The following is a 16,171-nucleotide window of genomic DNA, read 5'->3' as shown; positions in this document are numbered from 1 at the left end:
TAACAAAGCAAATTAACAACACAACCTAACAACGTAAAGTAACAACGAAACAATGTAAAGTAACAACGTAACATAACACAATGTAACAAAGCAAATTAACAATGCAACCTAACAATGTAAAGTAACAACGAAACAATGTAAAGTAACAACGTAACATAACAACACAATGTAACAAAGCAAATTAACAATGCAACCTAACAACGTAAAGTAACAAGTTAAAGTAAAAACGTAAAGTAACAATGAAACGTAACAACAAAACATAACAAAGTAACGTAACTAACTTTCTTGCTTGTTATACTCGCTATTATACCATGTCACTTTCAATAACGGTCGCTCAATATACTTTGTCAGTTGCTCTGCACATCGCTCGTTGCACTTTGTAAACGAACAATGCCAACATTTGTTCATGGCGACTGGGCTGTGCATTTCATTCCGACCTGTTCCGTGTTAAAGTGATGTGGAAATGTTACTAAGTTTAAAATTCTAAGTAGAAGTGACCAGGGTGCTTATTGAAACTTGAGACCAACAGGTTAAAATGCCTCAGAAGATGTGCAAGTCTGAAAGGGCTTTTGTTGCTAATGCAAATTGCTGAAGAGAGCAATTAAGCATTTTAAGTTGTTGTTAAACTGTTACATAGCAATGAAATGATGTGATTGACCTTTCACCGTTCAAACCTTTGCTCTGTGACACTTTTCCCTGAGCAGGAGAAATAAAACCCTCTCATTTTATAACAGAGAGGAAAGAGAACAGAAGACCTTAACCTACAGTATGTCTGTGTGTTTGCCCACCTGAGAGCTCTGAGAGGGGGGATGGCTGAGACTTTGCCCATAGGTTTGGGTCCCACTGCCGGGGGCATCATGACCAGCAGGCCCGGGGAGGGTTTGGAGACCAGGGTTCGAGCTGGACTCACTGTGGGGGAGGCTCCTCTGGCTGGGCTGAGGGGGAGAGGCCTCTGAGGAGGGAAGGGGGACGGTCTGGGCTGCAGCTCAGACACTAACTAAAAGAGAACAAACAGAAATATGGATTATTGACATTTCCATAATTCAGCATTCAGATGCAACAGGACACCAAAACATACTAACGAGATTAGGTGTCAACAAAATGTATTATACATTTGCAAACTGCTAGAATACAAAGATAAAGTAAAAAGCAGAGACAGGGTTATGAAGAAGTAGAAGAACTGTGATCACCGCCAACACGGTGTACAGCACTAAATCCCTGGCACATGGACACAGCAGGGAGGAGAACTCCATCCCAGTTTCTGTACTGGACTGGATCCAGGTTGTCTCCGGAATCTGTTCAGCTAGCTGATAAGACGAGAAGTCCCACTTCACACAGGCGCAGTAGATTAAAATCACCTCGACACCACAGCAATCAGATCGCAAAGTCAACTCACATTAAATATTGGATATTTGACACAAACAAGAAAAAAGCAATATGACATTCAGAACTTGGCATTAAAGGCATTTTACACTTCACAGAGAAGCACTGATTAGAGAAGATAGATCAATAGGAAAGAAACACACTGCGGTTGTATTCATTATTTCTTCAGGGTTCAGATCAAATTCATCTATGAAGTACTGTGATACAGAGTCCAGCCGTTTCCTCATTAGCTCTGTGTATTTAGCAATATCTCTGAATTACATTTACAAATGAGCTATTTAGCTGCAGTCAGGAGGAGTTCTCTTATCACACAGCTTTTCAAAGTCTGACACTCATTAGACTGATCCCTCCTCATCTGTGTAAATACAGTATGTTGAGAGTACAAAACCCAATACGACCCGAGCTCTTAGAATGTTTTCCAGATGTTGGTTCTGTGTTAGAACTGAGCTCTACTAACAGGTCAAAAAAGATTTGCTTTGACTCTAAGCATCAACAAGGAAGCAATGAGCGAAGCACCTGAAATTATTGAGAAACACAGCTGCTCTGGAAACACCTGAACATTTCATTTGTAGTAAATTACCGGTGAGACAGAAGCCATGCAGTTGTAGTCTTATTTTTATTTTATTTTATTTAAGCCCCATTTGGAAAGGATTTAATTGTCTCATGGAGGTGGAGTGATTGTAACATTACCTGCGCTCGTCAGTGATTCTAATCCCGTCCAAAGCGCATCTGTGTAATGTTTCACCCCCATCCCACTCATGATTGCAGCTTTAATTCACTGTTGTTTGTCTGTGAACTGGATGGTTGGCCTGTAGTTCAAATCCGGTCTGGAATGTCATCCTTGTATTCCAAAATGGATCTCAGAGTTTGTTTCTGCATGAAGGGCGCTTGTACTCCTTTTTTTAATATCAGCTTAGTGTGAAATTAGACTTTTGCATGAATATGGACGAAAATGCTTTTGCTACTCTGATAGACAGAAACACAAAAAGGCCTATTTGGAAACCAATATGAGGACAGAAAAGAAAGGACAGCCACCATGAGAGAAAGAGAAAGTGCACTGCTTCTCTCTCTGGGCTAGTTCTGCTGAATGTCCATGTCTATTATAGACCACATCCTGAAATCTTACCATGTTGGACCAATGAGTTAGATTACAGAGGAGCACAGTGCATATCTTATTCCCCACCAATCTCATGCCAATCTCATCCAAATAGAGCTTCAATCATGTTATTCTGTACATATTCTCCAATTTTCCACTTATCAATCTGACTGAATCCCTTCTAGTGAGCGGTTGTTTCAAGACTAAGGTAATGGTAATGTATGCTACACTGCCTTGTAGCAAACCTGAGCTCACAACATGTGGTGTGTTTTGAAGAAGCTCTTACTGTAGGTGGTATTGGTGAAATGGAGATTCATTTAACAACTGTCAGGCTGCCTGACAGCTCGTGCTGATGCCCTGTTGGTGAGCAAAATTATGGAAATAAAAGTGAAGGTCTTTTTTCTGAACATTAAACCACTATGAATAGAGATGCCTTTACAGCATCCTCCCTATACTTAATAGCAAGAGACAGCTGTCCCTTGCCTAATGTGAAAAGAGATAAGTATTGCTTTCTGCTTTCTTAAAGTTGATATCCTTCGTGGCTCCCTGATGTTGCTCTATTCTGACTTTAACATCATCTGGGATGATTTTGATGTTATAGTTTCAAAATTCAATTATAGTCAAGTACAGCACAGAAAGGTGTCAAAAAGGACCCTACCAGTGGAGATCGTGTGGGGTTGAGGGGCAGAGGTTTCTTGGGCGGGCTGAGTCTCTGTGGGGTTGAGGGGGATTTAGGTGGGGCTGCTGGGGGCTTGCCAGCTGGCAAAGGTGGGCGAACCACTTTGAGATCCCGAGGACCACCCCGGGGAGACTGGGCAGGTCTCAGAGGTCGCACAATGTTGACTGGCTGGGTGCCATTCGGCAAAGGGCCTGGTCTGAGAGGCAAGACCTCTTTGCTGGTGTGAGGAAGCTAGAATCACAACAAAGACAACAATGAAAACACGAGCCAAAATAATTCAATTTTCAACCAGCTGTCCTTAGCGTCAACTTTGAAACGCAAGTCTACATGGAATTGGTTCAAATAATAGCAACACTTTATTTTAGTTCCAGTCTGGATTCAGTGGGAGGGATAGGATGAAAATGTAACTCCTGAAAATAGTAAATAACCCCAAAATAGAAACGTGTGAATTGTTAAAAAATGTAATGTTACTTTTGTACCCTCTGATACTCTTTTATCATTGTTATCATTCTTATTGAAAGGTTGGAAAATGGGTCCTAAAATGGAACAGTCGTATTAGATATTAGATCACAAAGCAAAGAATACTCCATATGGGGTTCAGTTTTCATATTTTACAACTAGGGTCATAGCCAATAAGCACAGTATTGATCTTCATAACTATGCAGACGATACCCTACTCTCTATAGCTATTGATCCGGATGACCCCAGAGCCCTTTCCTCCCTCAAATACTGAATTTTGACCATGGCCCTTCAAGTCTGCTTCAATACAGAATGATGTTCATTTCGTAAACTATACTTCCATTTAGAGTTGAATAGACATTAAAGCCGGGGCGTGGTGACCTTGTGATTGGCAGTTTGCTACCACACCGTCCAGTCTGGGAGTTGTTTGTGTTTTCAGTTTATGAATGTTTTTAGTTTACCCTCTCCTGTCTCTTTCCTTTTTTTATGTTTTCAGTCATCACCCTTTTTTTTAAGTAACTCAAACTTTTACTAGTAAGAAATTTGCATCAACAAATAACAGTAAAAAGAAGTTTGGAAACAAAGTATTTCCAATGACCTGTTTTTGGTAATTCCATTCCCAATTGTTGTTAAGCTCTCATTATATTATATATTTATTTGAGTGTTTGTGTCATTAGTTACTATTACTATAAATACCACTGAACTATATTGGACTTCAAGATGCTGGATGAATAATGTTCACTCGTATTGTTCTTATTAACACTTATTGATTTCCGCCCCCTTTTCCTTAAATTCTTTATCCCTCCTTTTCCTTCTTCTGTCTCCTTTCTTGCTCCTTTTTGTATTTCTTTCCTTGCCAATGACAAATGTACAATAACCCTGAGCTGCTTACATCCAATTAAGTAAAAGCTAAAAAACAAGCAAACAACAACATGATGAAATGATGCTGAAGGCACATTGAACCAGTTGGGGAGTGTTGTGAACGTGGGAGGAAGCAGACTCTAAGTGGCCACACAATATAACAAGCTGCTGTAAAATGAGCCCATTAAATATGAAGGTCAACCACATGGACGCTCGATTATTCACTAAAACACAGCAAGGGAAACAGTCACCACCCCTCCATCTCCCCATCCTCCTTCCATTTCTTTTATTTCTATACCTAACGCACACACACACACACACACACACACACACACACGCACACACACACACAAACCACTCACCCCCTTGTGGCTGCTAGCTTTGTTGATTGGTCCGACCACCTTCAGGTGAAAGGCAGGATTCAGATGGCCGTTCTTCCCTTTCTCCACCGATGCCTCTGTTCTGAGCAGAGGGATGAGAGCAGGCAGAAAATAAATCATCGCTCTTCTTAATGTTCATTTCAGGAACCCAGGAGGGAAAAGAGACAGAAGAGACGGCAACATGAAGTTCCTCATCCAGGATGATGTGAGAGGAGTTAGCTGACACAGTGTCACCTTATGGAGTTGATATGGCTATTAGCAAATGTTGCCTATTTACACATCCAGCAGACACAGAGCAATAATATCATTCATCTGGAGTTATGTGTCCACCTGATGAACGTAAGTCCAATATTCACTCTCTGTACCAGCTGCGACTGTGGTGCTGGTATTGTTTTCACCCCTTGAGTCTGTGTGTGTGTCATGATGGCAAAATGTGGTCCAGGAGACTAACTGCATCAGGAATTACCACAGAAGAGATTTAGATTACTTCTATCTGTCTATCATTCTGTCTGACACATTTTGTCACTGTGGTAGCATCACAAGCATACAAGATGCATTCAGAAAACTTTACAGGTGTACAAAGACCAAAACGAAGGTTCTCAAAAGAGTCTGAAGACGGGTGTGGTCCTAACAAGGGTGCTAGAAGTGGAACTTTACATCCTGGGACAGTTTGGCGTACCGGCTGGTGTGACCCCATCACTAGATGGTCTCTAGTTTAGCTCTGCTTTGGTCTCCACCTAAGACTGGAAAATATCTGTCTCTTCATCTGCTAAATGCTTCACTTTGTCCACCAGCTCGTCTCTAACTGTGTCTGTCTGTTTGCTGCTGCTAGAGTGGAAACAGTTTCCTGCTGCTGCTGGAAACCAGGTTGATGAGAGCAGTGAGAATGAAGACTGCAGCGATGGGGATAATTCTCTGTGGACTCGTCACTTTGAGCAACACCTTTCTTTCATTTAAAATATGGAGTAGTGCTTTAAAAGTCAACAGGTTACCTCTAACTTGATATGTACATGTTCCTTCCACTATACGTTTGCAGACACATCTAGAGCAACAACACGGCTGACTACAGTCAACCTCAAAACTATGAGCTTCACAAAGAAAGCATTTACTGCAGAGTCATTGCATTGCATTAAATTAGACCGTAGAGGTGTACTGCACTTCATAGACTGGTGAGTAAAGTCAGTGTATGTATGTACTGCATGGCTCTTAGACTGGATGTATATATATGCTTAGAGAGGCCTTTAATCAGCTCAAGCCACTGTTGAACTGTAAATGAACCCAAATGATTGGACATGGAACAAAACAGAAAAAGCAGAGAGTTTTCAGTGTCGCTTGTGCTGTTAAAAGTCTTTTTAATCATCTTAGCAGCTCAGTTTTCTATAGCGTGAGCCAGTCATTTAGTTGTCTCCCTTTAGCTGCAATTACTGTCAATTCCAGCTGAGGCTCAATTTCACCAATATTAATACTTTCTCCTGGTCTTTATTTGGAATGTCAGAGTCTTTCAAAGGCTGATGCACTGCTGGATGATTTCCAGAGACATTTGTGTAAATCACTGTGGAACGCGTGAGTATTTTCAGAGGCACTAACTCAGCCGATGTTATGACGGAGCTGGGTGAGCGATATGCCAGTGCTCACAAAGGAGGGGACAGGATTTTGTTTGGTTCCGATGGAGGTGAGCTGCAGCACAAAATGCTGCCATTCATGCTGATGTAGAGATGTTCCGGTGTATGCATCCATCTGCTTGGAGCGCTGGCAGACATTGCTGTGCACACTTCCTTCCTTCCTCCCTTCTTCCTGTCCTGTCCTGTGATTTAACACATTCCTTCCTCCTTTCCGTTTCTCATTTATTTACTTCGCCCACCCTGACCTTATTTTTAATCCATTCCGCTGCCACATCCCCCTTTCTTCTCTCCTTCCCTTTCTAGAAATATTCTCTTCCGTCCATGCATGATTCATTTCTGCCTTCTTTTCCCTTCTTGTTTCCCTCCCTTCTCATTCAGATGGTGTGATATTGAGGCTCAACTGCATAATAATACACTGTTGTCTTTCAACAAACAAACAAGTTCGAAGATAGAGAGAGAATCAAGCATGAGAGTTACACCGATGGTCTTAGTTGTTCTTACCTAACCTCTGTGATTTATTTTTACTTAATGGGAAACTTTGGTATTTTTCCACCTGGACCCTCTTTCCCTCATGTTTCTGTACCTACTAATGGGGACAACAGTTAGCTGCAGACGTCAGCCGCTAAACGGGCTGTAATGTAATCCTTTATTCACCATCACTATACGTCCGCTAAAATTACTGTTTTTGCCACTGGCAGGCTCGGATTGATATTATAAGTGTCTGACAACATTTTAGAAAGAACCCTACAGAGAAATGAAACCTTTTCCTTTACCTTTCGCTTGATCCGGTCTGTTTGTTAACGCTCAAGGAGAAGTCTCCTTTGGCAATCTAAGCAACACTAAGCTAAACTTTCTGTACTCCAATACAACAAACTCTGACACTCCTCTCTCCAACTCTCACTCACGTTTCCACCGTTGTCTCCTGGAAACAAGTCAACTCTCGCAAGGATTTTCAACGAGACTTCTCCTTGAGTGAGACTAAGTTTAGAGAGCAGTGCTCCCGCTCAATACTGGTACAATTTAAAAAATGTCCCCATTAGCCACTTGGACACAAAAACGTTGGAAAACGGATTCTAGGCAGGCGGCAACCTTCGGTTCTGTCGAGTGAAGCCGATGCTGAAGTGTCTTAAATCTGCATTCTCTCTAGTGTCCACCAGGGGGCGACTCCTCTGGTTGTATAGAAGTCTATGAGAAAATGACTCTACTTCTCTCTTGATTTATTACCTCAGTAAACATTGTAAACATGAGTTTATGGTCTCAATCTCTAGTTTCAAGTCTTCTTCAATACAGCATGATGTTCATTTCGTACATTATGGTCCATTTAGAGTCAAACAGACCATAAAGCAGGGGATGCTTTAGGGCGGGGCTACACAGTGATTGACAGGTCTCTCCTCCACATTCCAAATATGGTTGCAAAAAAACAACATGGCGATGGCCGTGATCCAAGATAGTGACGGTGAAATCGCCAAACTCAAGGTTTCAAGACAGCAGTCCACAAACCAATGGGGGACATCACCATGACTACCTCTACTTCTTATAGACAGTCTATGGTTCCAGGTTGAAACATACTAAAGTTACCTTTTAATGTTTGATAAATTATGGGAATGTGAAAAAGTAATAACCTACAATGACGCAATGGTGTCCTGTACACGATATGTAATTTCATGAATTCCACTCTGTTCTGGATGTAGTTCAAGTAACGTCTGTCATGTGTTTTTAGCAGAGGGACGGACGGACGGACGGTCAGACAGACAGACGGGATACAGTACTTGTTGCTCTTGTTCTTCTCTCTCTGGGAAAGCCACTTATGGTAATAGGAAGTCTTGATCCTGTAGCAGTAGAAGAGCAGCAGCACTGCAGGCAGGACCAACAGGAAGGCAAACAGCAGCCCCACCACCAGCCCCACCTGACCTGTGGAAACACACACACACACACTGAGTGTGTTTACATACACACTAGTATCCATGATGGGAGTCATATCCTGTTTGTGATGAGACTTGGGATGTGATGTTTACATAGCTCCTGTAGTCTGTAAATGGTTTTCATGTCCTCAGGTTTCTAATAACTGTCTGTGCAGATGTGTCTCTGTCACTTCTACAGGCCGACAGTTATGTAACTCTACTCAAAAACCAAAAACACAATACACAAATTAATAAATATCTTACATCTCTTGCAAAAGCAAACGCTTAAACTCTTTTAAAAATGGTATTTTACACCACATCCTTACACACAAACACCAAACAAACAGCTCTTTTTACACAAGGATAAGCTCAGCATCAAACACCTCCCTAGAGCCTTTGGCATTTCATTTGCAGCATGTTGTAAATATAGACTATGAACATGAATGTTTATTCTTCATATACTCATAACAGTATCAGACACATCGACTAACTAAAGAAGACATGAACATAGTTACTGTATTGTACTGGAAACTAAATCCACAGTGAGATGGTGACACTTTCTCACACATCTCCATCGTCGGCCTGTCATCTAATTCATCTCATGATGCTGTCCTGGTTTCTCAGTTTTACAAAATAATCTAACAACAGTATCATGGAGGGAAAACATGGGATTTGATACACATTTATCCATTTTCTAATTCATCCCATCAGTGTGCAGATGGAGGGACGGCTTGGCACAATAGCAGGACTCACCTTATGTGTGTGTGTGTGTGTGTGTGTGTGAACTCACTGTCATACTGAACAGGTCCGCTGTCCACACTGCCGCCGAGTCCTGGCTTCTCACAGAAGGGTGGTGCCCAGCCGCGACTACAGTGGCAGTTCCCATTACTGTTACACATCTATAACCACAGACAGACACACACACACACACACACACACACACACACACACACACACACACACACACACGCACACACACACGAGCCATTGGTTGATGTGATATGCTGTTGGGTCTCAGTATAATCCTGTATGTGTGGGCCTGCAGGTTAAAAGTCTACCAGCCAAGTTAAAAGCACTAATTTCTTGTTTACTACACATCGGCTCTGTTTGTGTATTAATGGGATTTTCCTTCCTCTACCTTCACTTATTCACTTTATAAAGACTACACAACACTCATATAATGAGCAATGGTATCTCACGCCGAAGTGTTTCTATTTGTTCTTGACTATTTGATTCATTTGTTTGGTAATATGCACCACTAAAGCACAATATAAAGTGAAAGGGAACTACTTAAGTCTACGTTTCTGTTTGCTGCCTTTAATTGAACCAGATTCAAGGATATTTATCAATTTCCTGCATTTCTGTATTTTACTACTGTATTTTATTTCTCACACTGCTTTTTCGTGTTTTAATGACTGTGTTTAATGTTTCAATGAATGTTCTTAATTGTTTTTAAATCTCCTTTTCTTTTGCCTCATGTTTTGATGCTTTTAATGGTTTTATGTGAAGCACTTTGAATTACCTTGTTGTTGAAATGTGCGATACAAATAAACTTGCCTTGCCTTTCTTAAATACACTCACACAGGAGCTACATGTTGTACAGAGAGGAAAAGGAACAAGTCGGGGCCCACACCATATTTTTGCACAGGGCCTCCTAGTGGGGTAATTGGGCCCTGGTCTTTATAAAGGACCAATACAAACGTCATTCAGCTCATATAACCCAACTGCAGCTGTGCAGCTCCTTCAGTTCCTTACTGAGCATTCATACACTGATGGCAAGGGCTACCATGAGTATCAGGACTGTAACTAACATGCATACAACATTCACACACTGGAGACAGCTACGGGAACAGCAACTTATCTTGCCGAGTATCTTGGACACATCGAGTCGCCCACTATGACTATATACCGACTACAAATGTTTGCTACACTGTATACACACAGTAGTTATCCCTTTATTATCTCTGGAGGAATTCAGCCAATATTGGCAATGTTGCAATTGACCGTCCAACACAGTGGCGTCAAACTCATTTTAGCTCATGGGCCACATTTGATTTCAAGTAGGCCGGACCAGTAAAACCATTCAAAAATAACCTATAAGTAACAATATTTTAGTATAAAGAATTAAAAGTACTTTCTGAAAATGTTAACAAATAATGAACTATCCATTTACCAAACAGAGGAACAGCCTGAGATGTCTCACTGAACAAGTCATTTATCTTCTCAGTTCTCAGTTGTCTTTGCGACTTACGCCAAATATTCGGTTATATTCCTTGAGCACTGAAACGTGCAGTGAACACACCAGTCACATCAGCTTCTCATTTACCTCTGTGAAGGAAAAGGAACTAGTCACTCTGTGTCCACTTTTCTCCTTTTTGACAAAGACATTTTCCACCGGCAGTTCCTGCAAAAACCGTATCCTGCACTTGACAGTGTTGTGTCATGTAGCCTGTATGCAAGAACGTAGAATCTATAAAAGCCTATCAGACCCGCTACTCTGATCAGGACATCTTGACCCCCAGTGGACAAATAGGAAATGCAGTGCATTTTATTGAGAATTTTGAATGAATGACTTCTCTGCCATTTTGACACTTGGCAAAGTACTCCAGTGGGCCGGATGGGACCCTTTGGCGTGCTGCTTCTGGCCCTCGCGGCATATGTTTAACTCCCCTGGTCGAATGCAAAAGTGAGATTACCTATACTGTGGTAGAAGGTTAGATCTATATTACTCACTCCTACCACCAGCAATCTTTGTACGTGCCAGTGTTGATTGTTATCTTCTGTTCAACGACACACAACTTAAAACGCAACATAAAAAAATGGCTATTGTCTTTGCCACAGGCACGTTAAATTGTACCAATTTAGTATTTTTATATTTTTAAGATTGGGAGGAGGGTGTTAGGATTTCTCTAATAGTCAAGGGAAGGGTCCAATAAAAAAAGGACTCAGTCAAGAATAAAATGGCTGCTAGCCACTTGACCACGACAGACCTCTGAGTAATGACTATAATCTGCCACCTCTGTGACCTGAAGCGGGATAAAAGTCTCTTTCCTTCCCTACGTAAAGGTTTTAATTAACTTGCCTTAAACTTGTGAAAAGAAACTTTTCTTTCTCGAGAGATTAGCATTTAAACTTGATTAATATCTCCAGACATCTTGTGTAATTCACCGGCCCTAAATGAAAGAGAAAATACTGCCATGCTCCAATTACATCCAGATGTAATTATCTTATCTGTGATTAACATGGCTTTTTAGCCCATTAGCACTTGGTGGACATGAAGGGCTCACAGTTAACTGATTCTTAAAAGCTCTTTTAGGTCAGGTTCAGGAGGCCTGTGTGCTGTCATTGGGACATCTTCTTAGTTTTTTGGGCCTATTTTTAAAGGTATTTTTGGATGATACAAAGTTAAGATGGGAACATCTGTATGATAAGAAATGCAATGACCTGGATTTAAACACACCATCATTGATATATAACATATCCTTTAGATCTCTCAATCTCCAGGACTTCTAATATGTTGTTTTAATGAAAAGAAGCATTCCAGTAGAGCTCAGAGTACTTCCTCTGCTCATTATTCCTCTTTACTAACATGGACATCCAGCACACTCCAAAAAGCCCTAGGATCCATATGAATCATATGAAAATGTTGAATTAAAAACACACCCTAGCACAGGAGGAGTCCCTAAGCTGGAAGAAGGCAAAAACGGTCTATTTAGAATAATCCTGACTCAAAGCCACTTCCATTATCCATCGACTGTTACACTGAGAGCAGTGAACAGAAAGGAGACAAACAGCATGAAACAACACAGTTAAGATGAAGGAGAAGAGGATTAGAGGAGGAGAGGATTCGTCTGGTGTTTTTCTACTCGCTCATAATATTTCAATGCCTGGTCAGCCCATTCCTTGTGCAGTCCAGTGGATGCGGTAAACAAAGACTTTTAAGACTTCTGAGGGGCCAAATTTTTGTCAACGCTCAGGGTCAAAACAAGCAATACAGCAGTCACAACACAAACTAGGGTTACACTCACACACACTATGTTTGGAAGTGTAGTAAAACTTTATAGGGTTTTATAATTGTGGATTGTGGCTAAGTGGATAGCAGGGCCGTCTTTCAATCAGAGGGTCGGCGGTTCGGACTCCGGCTCCACTAGTCGCATGTCGATGTGTCCTTGAGCAAGACACTTAACCCCAAAATTGCTCCCGTAGTTGTGCCTACGGTGTATGAATGTGATAGACTCTGAATTGTAAGTCGCTTTGGATAAAAGCGTCTGCTAAATGACTGTAATGTAATAAAGGTTTTGGTTTTAAGGCCCTGTGACACTACAGAGGAATATGGGACACTATTTCAATTCCTCAAAAGCTGTGATTGTTATTAGCATGTTCCCATATTCCAACGGCCCTTTGTGGAAGAAGCCAATCTTAACACCAGTGCCCAATGAGCCTTTCAGACAACGGCCCAATTTCCAAAGGCTTATGCCGCACCATGACACCTCCGCTCGCTGTGCACTGATCCAGGAGGTGATTAGAAGGAGGATGAGGGGGAGGTGAGGGGGGATGCCGTCCCCCTTGTTAGTAAAATGACCAAAATGCATCCCCTGCCACCCGCCATCTCTATCATCTAGTAGCAGAGAGAGTGCAGGGGCAGAATATGACTCATTGATTCTGTATCTGACTGAGGTTTGTGGAAGTTAGCAGCCTCCACCAGGCGGAGCTGCACCGCGATCCGACAACGCTGCCACCTCTAAAGCAGAGGACGAGAGTGGATTTGTAAAGGTTGATAAAATAAAGTTAGTTCGGAGCCAGAAACAGCAGATAGACGATTTATCAACAGAGAGCTGATAGTGTTGCATTTTATATTAGAGTGAGCAGGAAAGAACTGAAAACGGGTCAATATTTGAAGTCTGTCATGCATTTCGGGCTGGAGAACACTGAGTGCCAAGCCCCCCCCCCCCCCCCCTGTGGTCCCCGTGTGACTGGTGGCGGCTGCACAGCTATCGGCCACTGTCATAGCCCAGTTCCACCGACAGCGATAATTTGTAAAACGTCCTATTGGTGCAGATTAATAGGCCAAACTGATCGATAGACCTCTTCGCTAGTCAATGTTTGTTATCGTGGCTGTAACCGGCTATGTTGTCACCGAGGCCCGAAAAAAGTCATTTGAAATCAATACATAATGACTGAGAGCCTCAATGCATTGCATTCCAATACATTTTGAATCATCACAGGACGCCTGTATTTTGAGTTTTCCTTTATATAAAGAAAGATGATTGATTTTAGTTCAGCGTTTACGACTGTGCAACTCTACCTGGTTGTAGAGAAGCTGAAGGTTGTGAGTGTCAACACTACTCTCATTAAACAGCTTTATTCTTTTTAAACTAATAAGACACAGCAAGTCAAGGTCAATGCGACGCTGTCAGAGACAAACGCAGCAACACAGCGGTCCCAAAAGGTTGTGTGATATCACCGCTACTTTCTACATTGTCCACTAATGACTGCAGGAAAGTGTAACAAACTATATAAAAACTATATGTTCAAATATGCTGATGATACTGTGGTTTTGAGCCTCACAAGGACATAAGTACCACGATGAGAAAGACACCTTCATCAAGTTGTGTGACACTGACCATGTCATTTTAGACACCACCAAAGCACAAGAGATGGTCATTGACCCTTGGAAGTAATGCTAGCCTACTAATGTGGCTAGTAAGCTAGTGAGCCAGGTATGCCAAGTTTACTGACTCATGTTAGAATCCATTCCTTACACTTTGGCTCTTGTGTTTTTAGTTTTGGGGAGTTGATAATAAAAGACCTGACACTACTCTGTGGACACAGAGTCACTCTTAATACATTGATGCACATGCTTTGGCATGTCAAAGCACACTGCTAACATCAGGTTGCAGGCTTGATAGCTTTGTAGCTAATCAACTTCAACACTTAACTGCAAATGTTTGTCAATTCTTCAACAGCAATACTAACAACATGCTGTCTGTCCTTGTAAGCTACAGCTACCAGCATAAGTCTGTCGGCTCAGCTGTCAATCACATCCAACAGTCTGCCCACTCAGAGGCTTGAGAACTCCTTGAAGAACTGCTGTGTCTCCAGAGACCCGTTGTCTTCCTTTCAACAATAGATGGAGTTAAAGAGATACATTTTCAAAATATCTCCGTGAGGGGTTTTAGTGAGACTTTAATGCTATAGGTTATATTGTCCACTGATGACATACTTAAATATAATTTGCCAATCTAATAAAGTTGTAACTTTGAGATGGATTTGTGATGAAGCTCTAATACAGCATGACATTGAGAATACCAGCTGTTTCCGTGTGTATCTCAGACTGCTTCATTCACGCTTGAGAAGGTTTGAGGTTTATTTTCCTGAGGCTCCACAAATGTTACACTGCAGACAAAATCATGTCAGCAGCTTCGGCCTGAAACCCCTCAGCTATCAAAAAGACATACTGGCAACGGCCATATTGCTTTACACTGCTGTGTTTCCTCCTGAGCCCAGTGGAACTACAATCAGAGTGTACCTGATAAACTAGTAACGCAGTGTACTGTATGTGTACTCACTCCAATTCAGACTATATACCTATGTATCTATTCAATCTACATACAGTTTATTTTGTGTTGGACTTTTTCGGTTTATTGCAAATCACTGAGTAGAATATTTTGCATTGCTGCATGCTTTAATTTAGAGAAGCACCAACACGTACGTGCATATGGAGCACAAAAGAAAGTGTAAGTAAATACAAACAATGCTATCTAAGTTCCTATCCACCACTGTAGAAACCAGCCTTTCTATTCCTTGTAGTGGTGTTACCAGCTTGGACATGAGGCACAACAGGCACAACTGACTGTTTGCGAGTGGGAAGTCAGTGAGGGATCATGTCTGTGTCACTGCACTAGTGACTCCTGCTGGTGACAGACGTCAGTAGGATGCAGTAGGACCTCAGACAGCTGCCTTTAACTCAGCAAGTCTGCAGTATTTATCTCAGAGGAGTGTGGAGATGACATTTCCCTTTGGTAATCATATCATCATCTGAAGTTAAATTGGTGTCTCTTAGTATCCATCCATTTCTCTGTCCACTCATCCATGTTCTATATCTGCTTATCCTGTTCAACTTAATGGGTATTTTAACTATATTTTACTCACAAGTAAAATGTTTGAAGGCCATTCATAGAATCAACACGACATAAAGAAACTCCACCATCCGACAAGAGTTCAAAGTCAGAGTTCCCTGATAAATAACCCCTACCTTCATCCTCATCTTCTCCCAAAGCGACAAGTGTTTCAGCCCCAAACACTCCTCTCCAGAGCTTGGTTACTGGCTCATAAACTATGTATGGTTCCTCCTTATCTGCCTCAGGCTTGCTTGTACTGCACCAATGAATAGTTCATCACTTCAGTTGCCGTTGTATTCCAGCCATCTATTTTCCTGCCTTTTTACGACAGTCTGGGTGACATCGCTGCAAAGCTCTACCTTTGCCCAAGGACACAGTGTGACAATAAGATTAGGGAGCCGTGCCCGGCAGCTAAGTGAGTCTGTTGCATGGCTCTGTGTGCCTGTGAGTGTGTGTGTGTGTGTGTGTGTGTGTGTGCTTACCCCTTTGCCGTGACAGCGTGCAATGCAAGTCTCCAGCTCGGTAAAAGAGGCATTTTGGCATCGGCGGTCTCTGCACACCTGTGGCAACACAAGCAGAATGATCACATACTGTGTTAAAGATTACAGTGCAGACTCACACTCTCACACTCTCACACTGTCTCACTCACACACACACACACACACACAC

At 41.9% G+C, this 16,171-nt stretch overlaps 1 protein-coding gene across 1 annotated transcript in view; it reads right to left on the bottom strand.

Annotated features, from left to right (window-relative positions):
* adam19a (ADAM metallopeptidase domain 19a) overlaps positions 1-16,171 on the bottom strand; it is a 167,843-nt gene that overhangs the window by 2,672 nt on the left and 149,000 nt on the right. The window contains exons 17-22 of the mRNA XM_031874263.1: positions 15,985-16,062; positions 9,172-9,280; positions 8,250-8,391; positions 4,841-4,940; positions 3,138-3,389; positions 789-997 (exon numbers count right to left, since the gene is read on the bottom strand). Coding sequence (XP_031730123.1) covers positions 789-997; positions 3,138-3,389; positions 4,841-4,940; positions 8,250-8,391; positions 9,172-9,280; positions 15,985-16,062 — 890 coding nt within the window. The remainder of the gene's footprint in view (positions 1-788; positions 998-3,137; positions 3,390-4,840; positions 4,941-8,249; positions 8,392-9,171; positions 9,281-15,984; positions 16,063-16,171) is intronic.

Source organism: Anarrhichthys ocellatus, unplaced genomic scaffold (genome assembly GCF_004355925.1).
Source record: "Anarrhichthys ocellatus isolate YVR2014 unplaced genomic scaffold, GSC_Weel_1.0 scaffold79, whole genome shotgun sequence".
NCBI classification, from domain to species: domain Eukaryota; kingdom Metazoa; phylum Chordata; class Actinopteri; order Perciformes; family Anarhichadidae; genus Anarrhichthys; species Anarrhichthys ocellatus.
This window is presented reverse-complemented; position numbering and strand designations above follow the sequence as displayed.